At 40.4% G+C, this 20,785-nt stretch overlaps 1 protein-coding gene across 3 annotated transcripts in view; it reads right to left on the bottom strand.

Annotated features, from left to right (window-relative positions):
• Positions 1-549: 549 nt before the first annotated feature.
• Positions 550-20,785, bottom strand: part of LOC145488975 (atrial natriuretic peptide receptor 1-like) — a 42,867-nt gene continuing 22,631 nt past the window's right edge. For 2 of the 3 annotated variants that reach the window (XM_081467842.1, XM_081467841.1), the window contains 22 exons: positions 19,704-20,011; positions 17,720-18,032; positions 16,391-16,770; positions 15,670-15,805; positions 15,500-15,583; positions 14,135-14,317; positions 13,351-13,426; positions 12,680-12,785; positions 12,374-12,448; positions 11,930-12,007; positions 11,582-11,686; positions 10,882-10,953; positions 10,616-10,781; positions 9,765-9,923; positions 8,834-9,017; positions 8,261-8,401; positions 7,496-7,619; positions 6,685-6,753; positions 6,231-6,405; positions 5,103-5,201; positions 4,075-4,166; positions 550-3,590 (listed from right to left, as the gene is read on the bottom strand). In XM_081467842.1, coding sequence (XP_081323968.1) covers positions 3,348-3,590; positions 4,075-4,166; positions 5,103-5,201; positions 6,231-6,405; positions 6,685-6,753; positions 7,496-7,619; positions 8,261-8,401; positions 8,834-9,017; positions 9,765-9,923; positions 10,616-10,781; positions 10,882-10,953; positions 11,582-11,686; positions 11,930-12,007; positions 12,374-12,448; positions 12,680-12,785; positions 13,351-13,426; positions 14,135-14,317; positions 15,500-15,583; positions 15,670-15,805; positions 16,391-16,770; positions 17,720-18,032; positions 19,704-20,011 — 3,368 coding nt within the window. In that variant the 3' untranslated portion in view covers positions 550-3,347. Of the gene's footprint in view, positions 3,591-4,074; positions 4,167-4,186; positions 4,299-4,354; positions 5,202-6,230; positions 6,406-6,684; positions 6,754-7,495; positions 7,620-8,260; positions 8,402-8,833; positions 9,018-9,764; positions 9,924-10,615; positions 10,782-10,881; positions 10,954-11,581; positions 11,687-11,929; positions 12,008-12,373; positions 12,449-12,679; positions 12,786-13,350; positions 13,427-14,134; positions 14,318-15,499; positions 15,584-15,669; positions 15,806-16,390; positions 16,771-17,719; positions 18,033-19,703; positions 20,012-20,785 lie in introns of those variants that run through there. The other variant, XR_014049546.1, reaches the window with a different exon arrangement.

The raw sequence follows: 20,785 nt of genomic DNA, 5'->3' as shown, positions 1-20,785 counted from the left end.
TTGGTACCAAATCGATGTTTATTTTATTTACAATTTATACACAGTGTATATGTTCCTAATTTCAAGTATATTTAAATAAAGACCATGCAGACTGCACGATGTACACGCGGTGTTGTATGTAAGGCAAATATTCCGCTTACGTCGATACCTAATTACAGTATATTAACGAAGATGTGAGTGCTTACCAACCAGAGAACTAATGGCCAGTGCTGAAACAAAGGGTTTTGCTTTAGAAAACAAATATCGTCCAGGCTAAAGCTGTGGAAAATTGACGCGTTCGCAGAAATTAAAACTTAGACGACAGAAAAGGTTTTGATTCTATTGGATTCGATTCACTCGATGTTGCGAAAATAGCAATTTTCGCAAGCGTTTGGCTAAATTATATTCTTGTGATCCAAAAGGCAATATTGGATGACGTAAAGCTGATATCAAGCCCTCGGGCAATTTGAGTAGGGGTTTCTGGGCTCGGAGATCAGGAGGAAACTGAGATTTCAAGCTAAGGAGTTATTTTATCTTATTAACCACACTTAGCGTGTTTGACTAATAAGAGATTTATTACTCGACTTTACTTTGTCGAAGCTTTACCTGGTCCAATATTCCATCGAACAATATTGGACTGGATAAAAAATCTTAATATTCCGATTGGGTGATTTTGGTTATTAACCTTCCTAGCTGTCAACTTTAAGTGATGCATGTATAATATACAAAAGATAAGTAGGCGAAAATGCAAATAATCCAAATTATTTTGTTTTGTTGGTTCTCTTGCTTAAACGTGTCTCAGCGTTTCGCCTGTAAATCTCGCTATGTTTCTCTGAGGGAAAATAAACTTCCGTTTTGACGATCCATATGGCATATGTTATAATAGACCCATAATGACTCTACTTTTTAAATCGAGGTTTGGTCTAACTGAAACTGTGTTTAAACACCGGATTTAAGAGTGCCTGCCTATAAAAATCAGACAAATTCTTAATTTCACGGCAAGGGTCGAAAATTCGATTTCGCTCATATTCTTATGGTAGATGGGCTGGGGCTTGACAAAAACTACTGGATAGTTTTTTTGGCAAAATATCCTCAGTTTTATTTAAAAGAAATATGCAAATTAGCGAATTCCGTTCTGTAAACACTAAAATATTTTTGTGCAATGTTTAATTGTGTACTGGGTTGATTTTAGGGAATGCTGCGTTGTCTTTTTGAGGACAGAATAATTACATTTCGAACGTATGTATTTCATTCACTTAAAAGTACTTCGTAAAAATAATTGATTTTCACCATGTGCGAAACCTTCAAATGGATTAAGCTTCTGGTGGTTGAAATCGCAGAAGGATGGTCTACAGATTCCTTTAAAAATTTCTTTGGGCAAATGATTGTGAGCGAAAGCCGATTTGACGTGTTTCTGTCACCATTCGTCGCACATAAAGCAGAAGTTTGCTTTTGTTTACACAACGTCCGATGTACATCGCCAACTGTCAACTCATTTAATGGTCGAATACCATGAATCTATGACCCTCTTTCGACACATATGATCACCACTGCATCTAAGTCAAAAACGGCTAAGTCATTTGTAGATAGTTGCTTGCTTTGCACTACACCAAAATATTACGTTTGATCATCATTTGATTTATTGCTGCTTGAATCCTTGCTTGCAGCGGTTCTTTATTTGTTGGTCACGCAGTGCTGTCATCCCATTTTAGGGGGTAGGGGTAGGACAATTTCTATCCTAATACGTAAGGCTCCGTAAGGCTTGGAGCCACAGGGAGCACACAATCTTGTTGAGTAGGAAGAGATTAAATTAAGCAATGAAAAGAATAAATAGTTAACCATTGCCCGTGTTGTCATCTTTTACAAGACCACCGCTACCTACACGCCCTGCGTAAATACTGTAACGCTAAACTCGTACCTAGGTCTACCTCGGGGAAATAGGAGGTGGCCGACAGAAACACGTCAAATCGGCTTTTGGAACTACCTCTTACAGCAAATAAGGTTAGGACATTTCGAAATTATCAGCTCTGTGTCTATTTCAACTTAATATAGCTCAAGACACGTGGCGCGTGCTAAGATATATATCTAACCCGTAAAATTGAAATTTGACGACGAATGGTCAAATATCTGCATTTTTAACGTACTTTGAAAAGCTCTCGCGTCGCTCACAATCATTTGCCCAAAGAAATTTTTACAGGAATCTGTAGACCATCCTTCTGCGATTCAACCACCAGAAGCTTAATCAGTTGAAGGTTTCGCACACGGTGAAAATCAGTTATTTTTACGAAGTAGTTTTAAGTGAATGAAATACATGTCTTCGAAATTTAATTATTTTGCGCCCAACAAAAGCCGCAACATTCCCTAAAATTAACCCAGTACACATTTAAACATTGCACAAAAATATTTAAGTGTTTTAAAGACGGAAGAATGACGTGGTTTTGCATACGAGGCTCTCAAATTTGTTTAATAAAATGGTGCGTCAAATGACGATTTTAACGAAATTTGGTAATTTGCATATTTCTTTGAAATAAAAGGATATTTTGCCAAAAAAAACTATCCAGTAGTTTTTGTCATGCCCCAGCCTATCTACCGTAAAAATATGAGGGAAATCGAATTTTCGACCCTTGCCGAGTTATTTTCCGTATTTATGGACAGGGACTCCTAAGTGGCTCCTCGTTTACCTGTTGGAACAAAAGGCACCGAAAACCTGAATAATTCAGTGATCCGAATTGCCTTAGAGATTTCAGTGCTTGCGGCATAATTTGAATTTTTCTACTTTCTCTACGATGAGAATGAAGTGTTTAATGTTATTGAATATGATTGCACTGGAACTGAAGTATTTAGATTTCACAGTTCTTGTATAAACAATAAGCAACAAGGGCAGAAAAAACAAACGTTTTCAAATTGTTACGTGTATCCGCACTCATTCGAGAAAAGTGGAGCGCGAATTTTCGCGCGTGAAGTGTATGTATGACACGCTTGTGTTAGCCAGGCACAGTTTCTCCCCCTGTGATATCCATTCTCCTGATCGATCACGTCCTAGCTCTTGCACGTTTGTCTTTAACCGCTAGAAAATCTTTACCGGCAGATTGCGGTACGTTACGGTATGCCTCAGTAGAAATAGGCATCAGGTCTAAATCCGCTCTCCAAGGGAGTTACCAATGAGGTTGAAATATCTTCTTTTTCTCTGTTCATCATATGGAAATAATCCGTTGCATTCGCGGAGACATTCCACCGAGCTTGTATTTTAACACACAAACTTTATTCACTACCGTATTGAGTGGAACTGTATGACCGGCGACGTGTTGACAAGGCCTAGACTGGACACGAGTGGTAAATTATGCCTTCTAGTTGTCCCGGATGAAACTTCATGATGTTATTGGCGGAAGCTGGACGTACCGCTTTGGTGAGGCACGCGTCTTTACAGGTGAAAGGACACCGTTCGTGGACTGCTTAGCAAGTCTCGGAAGTAGTTCCTTAACAATTTTCCAACCTCGACTCTGACGTCGCTTGCTTAGTTGCGGTGATTTGAGTTTGTCTTTATTTAGTCCATGAGTTCTAGGCGCCATGTCTGATCCTTCAAGCCAGAATGTGATCCAAGTACCTTTACCCTGGAAAATTTGTGGTGGTTTTTAAAATAACCGAAAGCGTAACGAAGATGTTGTAAGGTCAATTCATAACTGCTGTCGGTCATAATGGAGACAGCCGTCAATCATAATCACGACAGCAATCAATTTCAATTTATTGGTTGTGTCAACGTACCAGGGCTTTTACCTTTCTGATAGGGAGGTGGGAAAGGCGAATGTTGTACATGTGTATGCAATGAACGTGACTGTGTAACGTAAGGGCAGTTTTTGATTGCTATGGTAATCATAATTGATAGCAAATGAAAAGCGAGTGCTCGTCGTCAGGTAAAACTTAAAAAAAAAACAACGGTCTATTAAATTCACCCTGAAGGCAGACTGTGGCGTTTTAAACTCAGCATGCTTCCTGACTCAAGCAATTAAAAGCGTTTAAAATGTTATGATACTATTGTCTTGAGGTGGTAATTTGCTCAAAATTGAGTTAAGCTTTTTAGCAGAAAGAAAATTCCACCTTGAGGAAGACTTCTCCTCTTGTCTGAATGTGGTAGCCTCCAAGACGCTCCAGGAGTTTCTTGGTCTCTGGGCTTATGTGAATCTTAAGTGCTGAAAACAATGTAACTTCACGTTAGAAGGCTTTACAAAACTAAACTTAATTGACGTTCAAAACTAATCGCCAAGGTAATACAATAAACCGCTCAGGACCAGCTAGTAACAAGAGCGGCCGGAAAACATGAACTCTCTTTGGTGCCAAGGACGGGAAAACATGAAACCGGTGCTGAGCGTGGGAAAACATGAAACTGGTGCTGAGCGCGGGAAAACATGTAACTATTGACGAGCAGCGTAGGAAAACATGAAATTGGTAATGAGCGCGGGAAAATCTGAAACTGGTGCCGAGCGCGGGAAAACATGAAACTGGTGCTGAGCTTGGGAAAGCATAAAACTGGTGTTGAGCGGGAAAACATGAAACCGGTGCTGAGCGCGGAAAAACATGAAACTATTGACGGGCGCGGGGGGAAAATGAAACTGGTGCAGAGCGTGGGAAAACATGAAACCGGTGCTGAGCGCGGAAAAACATGAAACTATTGACGGGCGCGGGGGGAAAATGAAACTGGTGCAGAGCGTGGGAAAACATGAAACTGGTGCTGAGCGTGGGAAAGCACAAAACTGGTCCTGAGCGCGGGAAAAAATGAAACTGGTGCTGAGTGCGGGAAAACATGAAAGTGTTGACGAGCGCGGGGAAAAATGAAACTGGTGCAGAGCGTGGGAAAGCATAAAACTGGTGCTGAGCGTGGGAAAGCATAACACTGGTGCTGAGCGCGGGAAAACATTAAACTGGTGTTGAGCGCGGGAAAACATGAAACTGTTGACGAGCGCGGGAAAACACGAAACTGTTGACGAGCGCGGGGAAAAATGAAACTGGTGCCGAGCGCGGGGAAAAATGAAACTGGTGCTGAGCGCAGGAAAACACGAATAGGGTGTTATCAGCAGTGATAAGCTGACAACAAAAGGAAATGCGCTCTCTGGAGTGGCAACACTTACCTTCTCCGTTAGATTCCATTCTTGAAGCGGTATTGACCGTGTCACCAAACAAACAGTATCGAGGCATCGTGTTACCAACCACCCCAGCAACGACAGGACCTGTAAAGACGGGAATAGAAAACAAGTACAAACATTACCGAATGCTTTAAATACAGCGAATGTAGAAGTAATCAAGTGAATATATGAATTTATTATACAAACACGAATGAAACACCAGCTTAGCTTTCGCGCGTAAACATGATATCTTCACACATGAAAATAACATGTCGAGGAAAAGGTTGTTGTTATTCATCGTCGTAGATGCAATGATACCGTGCAATCAGTCGACCTTTTCGCCTGAAGAAGACCAGCAGTAAGCAGTCGAAACGTCGCGATCTACATCTCAAGTGACTACATCGTGAGACAAACGATAATATACTTTATTATTGAAAATAACATGTTATCTTCACGTGTGAAAAGAGCACCCCTGCTATGGCTACATAATAAATCGCGCCATTCGCAGCGAAAGTTAAATGGTTTGTTATTTCATTGGTGCTGATATAATAAATAGAACATTACATGGCCACTTAGGGATACGAAATTTCTCTTCTCATGTTGAAAAATATTTCACTCGTTCGCTGCGCTCGAGAAATTTCGTATCCCGCGCGGCCATGTAACATCCTGTATATATCACATGCTTACTTGTATCTTCATCATCTACGGGTATATCACAAAATGACCAGCTACCAGTTGACTTGATAGTTTAGTTGGTAGAGGACTGCACCGGTATCGACGAGGTGATGGACTCGAATCCCGTTCAAGCCTGAATTTTTTTTTTTTTTCAGGCTTTAATTTTACAGCTGCTTAAGTTGCGTGTATAAGTGCGATGATCAACCAGGTGTTTATGTATGAATATTGTAAATGAATTCTAAAGCTGAATAAGTGTCTCTTCAGCGACTCATTAATGTTTACATCTAAGTAAAAACAGAACCTGGCAAAAAAAAAAAAAAACGAAATTTATGGCAATCGTGGAAAAGAGTTAATCTTCCGATCTTGAAAACTAGTTTCACTAGAGTTCAGATAATACCATCCTTCAGTTAGAACATGGCGCTAAGCTTTCACCGCAGTAATTGACCGATTTCTACTTACCGCTATGCATTCCGATCCTAAGCTTTAGCTGTTCTGTTGGTCTATGACGTATTTTGAAGTTATATATCTCTGTGCGCATGTGTAGCGCCATGCTGGCTATCTCCCCAGCGTGTTGATGACCGTTTCTGATTGGCAGCCCTGACACAACCATGTAAGCGTCACCAATTGTCTCCACCTAGCAGGAAATGAATGGGAAGTTAGTTTAAAGAAAGCCCGCCGAACAAATTTATGTCAACTCCTTGATTCCAGACCCCTTGATTCCATACAAAACAACGGCAAATTATATTTTGAACGGAAATATAATTTTGGAAAAGATTTCTGTCAGTCAGTGACCATATTACATTCCACATACTGCTGGAATCCCTATTCTTATCCTTATTGAAAGTTTTCACCTAGTATAATCAAGCGTAACATATACCACGAATTCTTTTCAAAATCCTAATTTTGCACCTACCTTGTATACGTCATAGTTACCAATGATGTCATCAAACAAAGTGTACAAATCATTTAAAAGTTCAACAACCTGAAGATGAGACAGAGATAAGACATTAGATACCCGAAGAAGAGGTCTCCAAACTCTTAACGTCAGCTACCTGTACTCGTAGACATATTATATTTGTAGTGTTTTTGTTTCTTTTTTTTGCGGGTAGCGTTTAATTGTAATTGAAGCGTGTGTTTTAAGAATAATGTTTTTTGCTCTATTTATTTTCTATTAATCAATGTGATGGATTGTAATTGTAAGCAATGTAAATAAGGTATGTGTAGTTGCAGGTTATTTTAAAAGAGCAACTGTAACGTTAAGTATTGTTAGTATGCAAAGGAAAATGACCTGAACATCTGCAAACTCTCTGGATTCTCTCATCATGAAAGACATATGTTCTTCCTCGGCAAATAAAATTCGGGGAGCAGGGATGACGCAGTGGTGAGAGGGCTCGCCTTCCACAATGTGACTCGGGTTCGATTCTGGTCCGGCGCCATATGTGGGTTGCGTTTTTTTGTTGTTGGTTATCGCCTTGCTCCGAGGGTTTTTCTCCGGGTACGTTTTCCGGTTTTCCTTCCTCCACAAAAAAACTAACATCTCCAAATTCCAATTCGATCAGGGCAGAGAACCCGCATAAAAACCAGCTAAGGTCGATGTGGCTTCCTCTCTAAATATTGCAATTTATTTATTTATTCGTTATTTACACTAAATCTAATGCAATAGTTTAAAAATTGTGTTGAACGAGTTTAGAGCCTATTGCGATAAAAGTGGCAACACATCCTACCTGGAAAGGCGTGCTTTCCGAAGACAAAGAGGTAAACCCGACGATATCACTAAAGAAAATCGATACCTCGTCGAAGTTTTCAGGCACAACGCTTTTTCCTTGAACCAGATCACGTGCAACGGATCTGAAAATAAACAGGAAAGATAAGGTATGCTCAAGAGCTAAGAAACCCACACAGTCGAGGCATAACCTTGTTTCCGTCACATGAAGTGAGTGTGCTATTTCCTTCACCCTCATCCTGAAGGGTTGCTCGAAGAAGACAGTGCGTCGGGTTGCCCTAAGCATTTGGCAGTACATTTACATTTACATTTATACATGGCAAAGGTTGCCCATCCCACCACGGAATGCTAGTGCAGGTGCATGAGATCAAGTTAATATAATGCAAAGTAATACTGTGCTGTGCATGGTGCTCTTACAAAAAAGAATGAAAAAAATAAGTAAATAAATAAAATTGTTTAATGTTAAAATGTGCCCGTAGGACCAGACTGAAAGGGGTCTCTGGTTTGAATTGGCGTATGTTGGGTGGCAAGCTGTTGTATTCCGCCATTTTTCTTAGGAAGAAGCTGTTCTTGTAGATCTCTCCTCGTTTCCCCTGGTTGATGTAGGTTGCCTGTGATCTTGTGTGGTACATTTGAATGCACTTGGATGGAAAGAGGTTCCTTGAGGATAAAGTACCGTTCCTTGCTTAACATACATAACGGTTTATTTAAACTAGAATCCACGGTACACAGTGCAGGTACATTATCGTTTATGTATTAAACTTACGGAGGAAGCATTCTGTGTAGCAAATTGTCAGTTTTTCGTTTTTCCTCTGCCAATTGTGATGTTCTTTCCTCCACTAAGCTTTCAAGGTTGTTCGCGTACTTTTCCAACATATTCACCATGTTGTCCATTATGTTCGTTTGCCTGCAAACAGACACCATAGCAACATCGATTAGAAAGTGTCGTTCTACTTTATTGCAGTATAGCGACGTAATGCAAAACTTAGTGAGTGCAACAGGAAGCTCAACTCTTTAATTCCCCAAAGATGAACTGTGGCACCGACAGTCCGATGACAAGTTACATACAACATTTACAGGCCCTGAATGTTGTATTTTTAAACGTCTCTCAATTTTGTGCTGCAAGGCAAGTTACAAGGGAGGGTTTCACGCGTAATTTCCTTTGGAAGTTGCGTGGCGGTGGTTTTGTAATGTAACTTGGGCCCCTATAGAACAATTGTCTTCTGTAAGAGAACCTTTCCATTTATTTTTGGTGCTCAACAAGTGGGATTGCGAGCTGATGATTAAATTGAGACTTAGGCTGACTTCTAGAGCATTAGCTGTAGCTATAAAGCGTTACCTTCCAACAGACATCTTTCGGATTTGTCGCTTTAAATCCTCAAACTCAGGTCTAGCTTCGGGCTGCTCATTCCAACATTTTTCCGTTATTTGTACCAAGCCAGGGACATCGTACTGTTTCGCGATGTTGCTAAGCTTTGGACGAAAAGGAGGGTACTCCTGCATCATCACTCGCTGGACAATTTCTGGGATTGCGAAAAAATTAACGAAGAGAACAGAAACAATTAACGTGAAGCTAGTACATTTGAAGAGGAAAGTGTAAAAGTCACTCGGAACACTTCCTGGGGGAACCCTTGAAGCAATCAAATAATATTTCACTGACATAATATTTCCCTTTTGCCTGTTCACAGTGTCCGTTCGCAAGCAAAGTATCCGCCCATTCATCCATATTACTTTTTGAAACAGCATCGGTTTAAAGCCCTAGTCAAACGGACTTGCAAGTAAACGCAAGTTGAAAACTTGGGTCTACTTGTACTCCGTTTGGCCAGGCCTTGCAGGCACGTGCGTTGACTTGGGATGACTTAGGCTCACTTTGGTCGATATCAAATTTGCACGCAAGTCAACGCAAGTTTTTAATCGTTTGGCCACCCAACCCTAGCCTGCGTCACAGACGGAAATTTACCCGTAGTAACCCGCGGTAGGTTGCGTCTGCGACGCAGGCTACCCGACCCAAGTCAATGCAAGTTGAGAGACGTCCATTAACCTATTATTAACCAATGAAATGCAGGATATTTCTGCCTTGAAATGGGTTTTATTGCGACTTGCGTGTACTTGCGAGGAAATTTGCAAGCCCGTTTGGCCACCCAACGCAAGTCTCTACGCAAGTTAAATTTGCGCCTACTTGCGACCGCTTGCGAGTCCGTTTGGCCAAGCCGGACTAAACACTTCACACACGACACTGTTAGGTTTTGAAAAAAGCAGCTCGCCTGTACCTTTTGGTTCGGTATGGTAGTAGGACATATCGAAAGGACCCGAGCGAGTCAGCATCTCCTGGCATATAATGGCAAAGCTGTAAACATCGCCTTTCTGTGTCCCGTGACCCTGCTGTTCTTTCGCCAAGCGCAATATTTCGGGTGCTGTCCATACCATGCCTGAAGAAACAAAGATAATTTTGTTATCAGAAAGCTGTTGACCGGCTGGTAATGGAGAAGGCAACAAAGTAGGCATCGAAAGAAGTTAAATCATGTCTGTTTCTACACCAATTTCGTCATCAGAAAGGTGTTGACCCGCTGATAAGGGAGACGGCATCAAAGCAGGCATCAAAAGAAGTTAAATCATGTCGATTTCAGGGATAAGCAGCGCAGGTAGAGATGTGAACAATTTTTCCACCAGCATTTGACAGGGTTAAAAGTGGGCTGAGCAGAATAAGTACCAGAACTCGGGTGCAAGCTGCATATGCATGCTAGTGAACTAACAAATCGTGAGAACAAACCGGGTCTAGTTCTCTTTGTTGGCTCTCAAACCGCGCATTGTAACCACGCTTAAAAATCGTGCCTTTCGTTATATCTTTTCCAAAGCTAGTTAATAAAGACCTCTGTGAATAATTGGTTTACAAGATTCTTATATTCACTTGCAAGAACCATGTTCGAATATTGCATCAAATATTACACGAAGCGTTCTTCCTTGCGCGGAAACAAGTTGGTTGTTAACAGTTTATTGGCTAGCTTGTTGTTGATCAGAAGCTTTGATGATGGGAAACAGGATGCAATATCAAGTCTTTTCAATGAGACTCAGTTTTCTTTCAAGAAGTCTAGCTAGTTACTAACTGCTGACAGAGACTCACGATAAAATCTGGCGTAATCCCCTTCTTCTCTCTCAGCCTGATTTGCTTTGAACTTAGTGAGCCCGTAATCTGTAATCTTCAGCACCCAGCGGCCATCCACCACACAGTTTGACGATTTCAGATTCCCGTGCGATTTTATTTCTGTACTGTGAAGATAAGCCATTCCCTAAAAAAAGAAAAGGTAGTCAAGGCATATAGTCTGTTTCTTCATCAGTTTGAAACGGGTTTCAAACATGTGCAAAAGATCGCTGACCAGCAATGATTACCTTAACAATGTCCGTTACTAGTGACGTCACAAACATGGTGTCCAGTTTAACATCCTCGTTTTCAAGAATATCCTAAGATAGAAATTGCTCAATGCATTACAAAGTTTCTGACCGTTGCTTAACGGATAATTTTATGAACTTACATGCAAGCGCTGGATTATACACCATTAAGTTGCAGTTGCAACACGACACATTTGCTGGGGTCTAGGGCTTAAAACGAACTCTACTTTCGTAGCTAGTGTACATGTAAATAACGGCACAATGTCGACGATTTTAAGATCTTTTCTCCAGGCAAGAGACGATGAAGCGTAAAGGACCCTACCCAGCCTCCACCACTTTCGATGCCATCGAAATTATTGATATTGCATGGTGAAGCGAAATCTTATTGCTTTACTGTAAATTCTGTTACCGAAAGTTTCGACATGCTCCGAATAAAATATAACAGCCAAACTCTTGTATGTAAACGTAACCAAAGGTATGGCTGACTTAAGAGAGTTAATTCCCCATATACCCTTTACCCTTCCTCCGCTCCTACTCCTGGCTTTGTCATGCTAATATGTCCCAACCCACCCAGGACAAAAGAGCTGTTCACAGCTGCAACATCATGGACCGGCAATTTGTCGTACGCGTGCGCACGTTCTCTGGACGAGTAAGACAAATGTGTGATGGGGCCATTTTTCAAAGGTGTCCAATGAATTACCTGTAAGCTGCCTTTTGGACAGTACTGGAACAAAATGCAGATGTTGGGATTGTCCACGCATGCCCCCATAAACTGCGCCAAGTTGTCATGACGGACATCGCGCATCTAGAGGTAGATGAAATCCTTGAGTTAAATTGATTAAACTGACTAACCATTCGTAATCCGTCTTCAACTTTTCAGTCGCACCCAGCCTTGTTTATTTGTTATAAACTTTACGTGAAAGTATAGCCACTCGCAATTGTTATAAGTACGCTTTCTTTGCGTATCGTTAATAACAGAAATACCCTCAACACTTACGTCATGTCGCGTCATGCCATGTTACGTTACGTTACGTTACTTAACGCTCACCTGTTTAAGCTCCATTCTAATCTCCCTTGTGAGTTCAATGTTTCTCTTGTCGACCCTCTTTATAGCAACTGTATTGGACTGAGAAAACCAGGTAATAGACTGTTAGCCAATTAAGAACCTTTTACCGCTAGTCATGTGTCTTTGCTTCCAGTTTTGTTTGGCTCATATCATCTGCCCGTTTCAAATATCCCTCTTTGGCTGGAGCGCGGTGTACCTGGAGTTGCGGTACTAGCTGTTACACTCGGAAGACTGTTTCTTATTTCGCTCCTTAACCATCAAGTCCTGCGCTTCATGTTTCCAGCCTTTTTGTGAGGAAATGCAATGGCGTCAGGACGTAATTGAGCGGCATTGGCTCGGCGCGTGACTGTTGTTGTTGTTTGTTTGTTTGTTTTTTGCTTGATAGTCTACAAGATAGTGAATATAAGAAAGCTGTGTATGACTTACCCTCCAATAACCAACCAATGTAAAGAGTTGGCGTTGATTCAGGTTATCATAGCTCTCGGCGGAAATCAAGCTAACCTACAAGAATATAATACACTTTCACGTAAATAATATGAGCTCAATGTTAAGGTGTACGGATTCAGCACAGTAAAAGCGAACTATATTTCTCTTCCTGGACCTGGACTAACTAAGTCGAAAAGTATTTTGTTAAAATTGTCATGCATCGTGCATCCTGGGCCGGCTGATCGATCAGGATCGACTCTACAAAAACTGCTTAATCATAACAAATTAGCAGTAAATGCGTTGTACCTGGCTTCGTAGCGATCCTGGCTGTCTTCCTTTGGTCCGTAGGGATATTTCGCTGTAATTCACTCGCCATAAATTACTCGCTAATTCCTTTTCAAGCTTCTGCTTCCTTTAAAGGAAAAATAGGTATTTCTGACTAGAGCTCAAAAAGTGTGGCGGAAATTCGGAGATTACAACAATACATGTAACAATCTTGAGACTATATTTCATAAAGACAAATAGTTGCCGAGACGCAACCATATTGAATTTCAGTAACTTCTATGATTCAGTTGACAGCAAACTTTCAAACTGGAAGTTTGTAATCATCCGGCTTAAGATCCAGTCTCTTTATCCGGCTTTAGAAAGTACGACTTTAAAAGCTAGTCTAGGAGGAAGTCAATTGCGAGTAAGTTTCATAACTTGTCAGTATGGATTTCTGTAAATTTCGTAAATGTTTTTCCATCGGTTCATTTTAATTTTGTCTAATATCAAACTGGAATTATGATTATCCCGAAGAAAGCTTCAAGCATGGAATGAAAGTTTTGGCTCTGTTTAGATGGTAACTCACTGTGTTCCTGCCCCACTGCTCCCCCCTCTGTCCCCTCCCCCTCCTATCTCGATGAAGTAGTATTACATTCAGCTATCTTATGTAAATCACGCCTCTTGACTGTCGTAACCGTGGCCGAGAAACTTACCTATAAAAGATGGCTCCAACAAACAGAATGACGACAACAACACAGCCAAGACAGATAGAGACGATCTCTGCCACCGCTTCATGAAAGAAAATTAACATACATGTATGTTAACCAGTAGTATCCAACGCATTGTTAAATTATATAGTTTCTGAGTTCTTTTTCTCTGCCTGTCATAATAATTATCGCCAAAATACACTAGTACTTTACCAACAAATTCAAATGCGCTCGCCGTTAGTTTTAAAATTTCACTTGGTTCTCTTTTGGCTTCGGAAAATGACTTGCCTTGCTCTTTTTTGCTTGTGGTTTTGTTTTCCTTTTTCCTGCTGACCTCTGTTAACTCGATGTAAATTGCCACGGCAAAAATTATATTTTCAGCACTCGGCAGAATTCTCGCGCGCTAATTGGTCAAGAACTAGACAGTCGAAGAATTATAGTCCTCAATAAGAACAACCGTTATGTAACGCAGGTAACAAAATACTGCGAGGAATTGTCGTGACTTGAACACCGGAAAATTGGACACCAGAAAATTGCCTAATTGGCGCAGAGAAAAGTGATTTTTCGCTCTCTTAAGCGCAGTTTTCCATTGTCTTCAATATAGAGATACAGTCATAAAATGCCCGAAACGTTTATATGAACCACTTCCTTCGATTTTGGTGTCATTTAATGACGTCATTTCAATCAACCAAAGGATTTAACTTGACTAGACTTGATTTCTTGAAGCGAGCGACAAAATGTCGGCAATGTTTCCTTTGAATGGCAGCTTCCAAGAGCCGGTTAAACTTACTTAACTTTGGAGTCGCCTCCTCAACGCACTTCTCATTTTCAAACCCGCACTCGGGGGCATCAGCCGGCGGTGCTCCTTTTATCCACGAGATGGTAGCATTAGGATACAGCTGGAATTTTATCTGAGTCATGTTAATTTTCGCCTCTATACTAAACATCCCCTTGTTGTCAAAGTGGAGATCACCTACACAACAAAATAATAACAAAAGAAACCATAGAACCAAAGAACAGTCAGCGAAATTTGCTTTTTACTTGATAGCAATAAACTTCTGAGGTTTCATTTGACGTGAACCGCCTACTTGTAACAGAAATTTCATGCATCAAATGGCCCTTTCCCTCTATGAGATTTTCCTGCAGGATGTTATGGTAGTTGTATTCATCAAGTCCAGCCCACGATGGCGGACAGTGCGGACGAAAATTTACCTTCTGAAAACTCCTCGTTTCGGTACTCGCACTCGAATTATATCTACACCAACAACTGAAATGCACAGTCAGCATGTACGGTTGCTACATTGTTCATGTAGTTTTTCCTCCCACCTTCAAATTGTGCCGAGCATACTCGGTGGCTCGTTAGACTAAAGCTTTCGCTCTCGATAAGTTCTATGCACTTCTCTCTCAATGCAGGCTCTTTCGGGAAAATATAATTAACCTGAGCCTTTCTCCTTGAATTATTGAAGCATTCGGGGAGGCAACATGTAATGCCACCTCTTCGTTCTTTCGAAGACCACTTTTCATTCCCTCTCAAGTCGTCGGCCATCTTGGACTTGGTGAACCTGGGTTGGACTTGGTGAACCTGAGTTGGACTTGCAGGCGTGTGTCAGAGAGGGAAAGGACCATTCTACTGGCTTGAGAACAGTGGTAAATACAATAGTATATAAATTTGTAAGAAGCGTACATAGCAAAACAGACTGGCGCAGGGGTTTGTGAATCTTTCACCTTGCTTTCTCAGACCGGACTAAGTTCTTTCTTAAGGGCTTAAAAAGGGGAAGAGGTCGTGAAAAGAGACGTCAAAGGATATGCTTTCATCATTCACTATCTTGGATCTCTTCTGATTGTAACAATTAGAAACGTTCCTTTAAAAGCGCGAGTTTTATGTTTCAAACATAGCATTGGATAGAAACATGCGATCGATCAAGTTCGATTACAATAGGCCTTGTTGTACGATTTTAAAATGACCGTACAAGCCAATTTGAAATCATGGCGGCCACAAATTCTAAATACACTAGAGATTTTTTGGAATTTTCGATTACCATGCGGGAGGGAAAGTCAAACCATCATCAAGACCGAAGAAGAACCAGGACAAAGGAAAACAAATTCGTTTTTCGGGGGATAGTTTCGCCTTTAATAAAAGGCCTCGAAATCTTACCAGTGTCGTCATCGAAGGCCATCACAGTAAGATTGTGTTGAACATCTCCGTTTTTATCAAGCAAAATATCAAAGCCGCGAATACCTGAAAAGAAAGAAGATCAAAGAAGTGTCACTATATCGTAAAATCAGTTTTTGGCTAAATAATTTTTCCTCAGATTCATCTCTTACTGGAATACACATGCCCATAAATATTTTTCATCACTGCTCTGCCATCTGTAGCGCTTTTTCCCTCAGCAAGTGTCTTGTTGACTCCAATAGCATACAGATATGTTGCATCATACAGGAAGGCCGTCTCTATTGGGGCCTAAGTGAGGGGCAGAGAAAAGTATATCAGAGACAAGCAAATTAAAGAAGCCTACACGAGAGCTCGAGGGCGATTTCCATTCAACCAAAACTCTGGTTTGAATTTCCGGAAATTTCCAGTGATGGATGGAACAGCGTTTTCAGGAATTTCCAGAAAAGAGCACAACCTTTCGAGGTAACGTATACCCAAATTTTCGGAATTTCTTTACCTGGAACTTCTGTTCCATTTGATTTTCCGCTTTCCGGTTCGCTTTTCGGAAATTCAACCATTTCCGGAATGTCTGGAAACTTTCCCCAGAAATTTCCCTACTTTTTGTTCCCGTTTCTAAATTTTCGGAAAAGCGCCCCGAGAGTCAATCGGCGTAAGTCCCTTGACTTACGCAAACCAGTCTCTGAATATTTGATTTTTTTATTTTTAATTTCTTGGCGACAGTTCTGGTGCGATTGCGAACGACTTGCCTGCCTGGTAGAAGTCTTTTAGGAGAAAAATCTCCCTTTCCTCAAAGCCTTGATATGTCTTCCTTTCAAATTCACTGGACCGGTTGTCAACATTAAAACTAATAAGTGAATAAATACTAACACTTACCGGTCTGATAAATTTAGGAACTGAGACGTTATTAAATATATTGAATCCAACGTAGGCATCACTGCAGAAAGGAGGCTGCGACATCCTGTGCTTCATTTCAGTAGTAAAGTTGTTATATTTTCCAATCTGCTGAATGTTGGAGACCATGACCAGCATTGATTTATAGGCCTTGTTAAATTCCTTCTTCTCTTCATCGTTTAGAGTCTTTGTTGCCTGATACTGCCCACGAAACCATTTCTCTGGACTTCCTACATATCTCTCAACCAGGACTGGATCCAGTTCGAAAGCGATGAACGCGTAATCTCCATTGTTCATTCCTAGTTTAGATGCGTAGTACATTCCCTCACGCACCAGGCGCCGTTCCATGGCGAATATGATGACTGAAGAACACAAAAACACACTTTGATTTGAAATGGTTTGCCGAGAACCTTGGGCAAATCTCCCGCCCTTCCCCGAGAGATATCCACCCCCCCCCCCCCACTTCCCGCAGGTTCCCCTTATCCAAACACTGGCATGATTGGAAAGGGGGTTAATATCCAATTTAAATTCATTTGCAGCGGAAGTATGTATGTACCGACAACTCATTTTGGCCAACTGTCTGCAGCCGTCACGAGAAGGGTTGTCCTGAGAAGCGTTAAAGAGTCACGGGCGCCCCAATACCGAAAGATGTCCTGTGTAGTTCTGGTTTACTGTTGTGATTGATCACGGTGTGTTAGCGCGAAGGAAGGAGAAATCGCAGACGCAAGTGTTAATTATTTTTTTCCCCTTTTACCAGGCTGAAACACAAGGAAATTTGATCAGCCGTTGGGAATCCAACTCTACCCATAATTCCTTTCGGCATTGTCGCGTACTCTTTTACGCTTTTGTAGTACAAAGTTTCTCTCAACAACTGCTTTAGAACTATTCTTGACGCTTATTGAACAATGAAAACAAAATGAGGAGATCATAGCTCATCATACTTCATGTCCAAACCTCGCTCAAGATGGAAAAAGTAAGTTTCGATTTAAATTAATCACACATGGGGGAACAACTAGTTTTCATTATTTTAATGAACGTGTTGTTCGTAATGGTAAATGCCGAGGGTAAATTAAGTCCAGCACCATCCTACAGTTTTGAATATAACATAAACAGGACGAGTCCGAGGATTGTTAACATCGATGAAAACCACGTTTTGGTTTATTACAATGCAGAAAATTTTTGCAACATTTTGGCTCTATTTCAGAGTCATAGTCTTGTTGTTAGATCAAAACAAGTCGACAGCTTATATATCAAGGCTGATTAGGCTTATACACAAGCAATGACATAATATGATATAAGAAAAAAACTCACTTCTAGCTTTGTCCTTCATTTGCCTCATGACTTCTTCATAATGTTCGCTGTACTCTTGTTTCTTGTGGTACAATAAAACATACTGAACCTTCCCATGCATTGACACGGTTTTTCCTTGAGATGTCAAGAACGAATCCAGAAAGTCTCCTCTTCGTTCCCAGCCCTCCTCGTTTTCGCTGATAATTCCCACCAGGTTCCAGTCGAAATGGTCCAGTATCGCCAACACCGATGGAGCAATACTGTTGTCGTCAAAGATTGTCCTTGCGAAGGTTGGATAAAGCTCTTTGTTGGAAACCTCGTCCGATGTACACAGCTTGGTGAGGGAAGGCAAAAAACACAAATTATTGATGTTGTGGAAGATACGCAGTGGCATAGTTACAAGTATGCAGGCCGGCAGAACTCTTGATCAGGCAGTCCAAATTTGATTTTCTATTGGTCTGTTGTATCACAGCGTTAGCAATGCGGCGAAAGCGGGGATGTCTGTAGGGAGTGTATTCAGCTCTGCTTGTTTCAAGACACGCGACACACACTTTTCAAAATTGATTGTTTTTGAAGTTGATTTTAAGATGGCTGTTGTATGACCTCTTTTAATTTCCGTGCAAAAAACAAATAAACACAATAACGAAGAAAGCGCGCAGATGGCATTTCCTACACCTTCACGTATGGAATAGGTGGTATTTAAAGAGACTAATTAGCATAGTTTAGACTGAAAAACAAGAAAAAGCCATTAAAATCTTCTCTGGTTCTTCCTTCATGATTAATATGAAGTCGGAATATAAGATAATCAATTTTCTAGAAAGCAATGTCAACTGACTGTTTAGTCTGTGAATCACAGCATGGTCTATGAACAGCTGCTCCACTTATACTCGCTTTTCTTGGTTAGATATTTTGCAAACAAATCATCCTTATAAAAAAAAACAAGCAGAAAGGTCGTATAAGTCGATTCCTCCAGCTTGGTCAGACGTTAAAACGGCCGACAATTTACATGTTAATTAATTTAGCTGTAAAGGAAAAATCCCTCAATCCCCCGCAGGCATCATTTGATATGTTTTTCTGAATGGACACTTTTGTATACTTGATAAAATTGTAATAGACTTATCGTTCAGAGATTGGCGCTCCCAGCTGCCAGTACACCCAAGGTGGTTAGAAAAATTCTGTTAAAAATATAAATATGAACTTGACAAAACGTTCCAGTTTACTGATTTTTACTGAAACTCGTCAAACTACCTGATTTTTTTATCTAACTAAAAAAAAAAATACTAAATACAAATACAGATGATGATCAGTGATATTAACATTTCACTAGCGCCGGTGTCATGATTGTCTAATTTTCAAACTCATTTCCTCCGTTTGGTAATAAAGGACAAAACACCGGAATCTAACTCAAAAAAATCTATACGCAAAAATTATCCTCAATATTAGTTTCCGACAATTTTTACCTTTTGGTGCGGACACCTTATATTCATTATAGAATTCTAAATCATTTACTGCATTTATGAGAAAGTTTTTTAACATACATCTCGAAGACTGTTAAAACGTTTTAGCTGGCCAAATGTGCCTTAACAAGCGACAAAACGGTGTGAATTTTAGTACCTCTATCGCTTCTCTTGGGGTATTTTTGGGGAGAACGCTGCTTAAGATTTTTTTTATTGCCAATCTTCTACGTAAAATAGAGAAATGCCGGCACAAGCCTTGATTTTGCTCCGGCATATTCTCAGTGCGTATTCTTGTCTTAAGACCTTTAAGCGGCGACAATTTAGCTTCAGCGAGTCTCAGGAATCCAAACCGAGACACGTAGCTGTTTTGTAACAGTTTGCGGTCGAGTTTCCATAACATATCTGGCATAAGAAAAGTAAATTAAATACTCGGTGATGTAATCCAAAACTGAGATCGGACAGGGTTTAAATGTTAGAGAAATTTTAGTTATTTTCACTATCTTCATCCTTTCGAGATGAATTTTTTCCAGAAAAATATCTATACTTACATGAGAGACCATAGGCAAATTCAAGGCCGCAGCCAGTCGAGCTTGTGTGTGACAATTGCAACCAAACCCAATAAAACCATCCACTTTCCTCTGCCATTGACTTATGAACGCTTGGATTGACTTCTCTTCTATGCACTCAGAATCGTCCCAAATGAAGCTGAGGCGAATTCCAGGCAGAAGATTTGGATCTTTATTGATGTTGTCCACCGCGATAGTTATGGCAGAAGCGTAATGAATGCCTTGGATACCTCGCCCTCCGCCAGCCGAGCGGCTGTACGGAAGGATCAGCCCGATGGTCAAATTTCCCTCTGGTAGTACAGAACAGGAGAACACGGTTAGAAATGTTGCAGCCAAAATCAGAAAACGAGCTTTGAACATTAATGAACCATCCATGTTTGCTGAGAAGCTCTAAGTGCTTTAAATTATGTTGACATTTGAGTTGTAACCACGGTGAAACTACAAACATAGTGAAGTGAGTTGTTTATCTGTGGTGTGCATGAGTCAGGTGAAATTAAATTTTCTTATGAAGTACACACAATAAAGGAAGCCCTCCGGGGTGACCATTTTTCGCTTGCTTTGAAGTCGGTTGTAATACAAGACACTTTTGAATTAGCCCTTGATAGGCGCACAAAAATAAGATCAGCAATTTCACATTTCGTGCTCAACAATCATAATTAACGAAATTGTGAGCATATGGCACATCATAAACAGGTAATATATATTTTAGGAAATGATGAAATGACATTGTATTTTGTAACATAAAAATTGACCATAACCACTTTAACAAGCATATTACAATAAATAGATTGTAAACGAATAATAATCTATATGTTACATGAAAAATTAAGCAATTTTCTTAAATTTTATTCAATTGGTTTCTAAGGCTTTCCTCCACTTGGCACTTTCTTGTATTGTTATTAAAATAGAACAAATGAGGTGCGTTAAGTAATATGCGCTGAGCAAATTGTCTTTTTCAGGAACAATAATTCGTCGGAATATCGTAATTACTGTACTAGTACGTGATTTAAAGATATTTTAAAATCAATAGTATTATTGTTCATTCTCTACTATAACCTAAAACG

This window comes from Orbicella franksi, chromosome 6 (assembly GCF_964199315.1).
Source record: "Orbicella franksi chromosome 6, jaOrbFran1.1, whole genome shotgun sequence".
NCBI lineage: Eukaryota > Metazoa > Cnidaria > Anthozoa > Scleractinia > Merulinidae > Orbicella > Orbicella franksi.
Note: the sequence above shows the minus strand (reverse complement) of the source record. Positions and strands in the feature narration are given on the sequence as shown.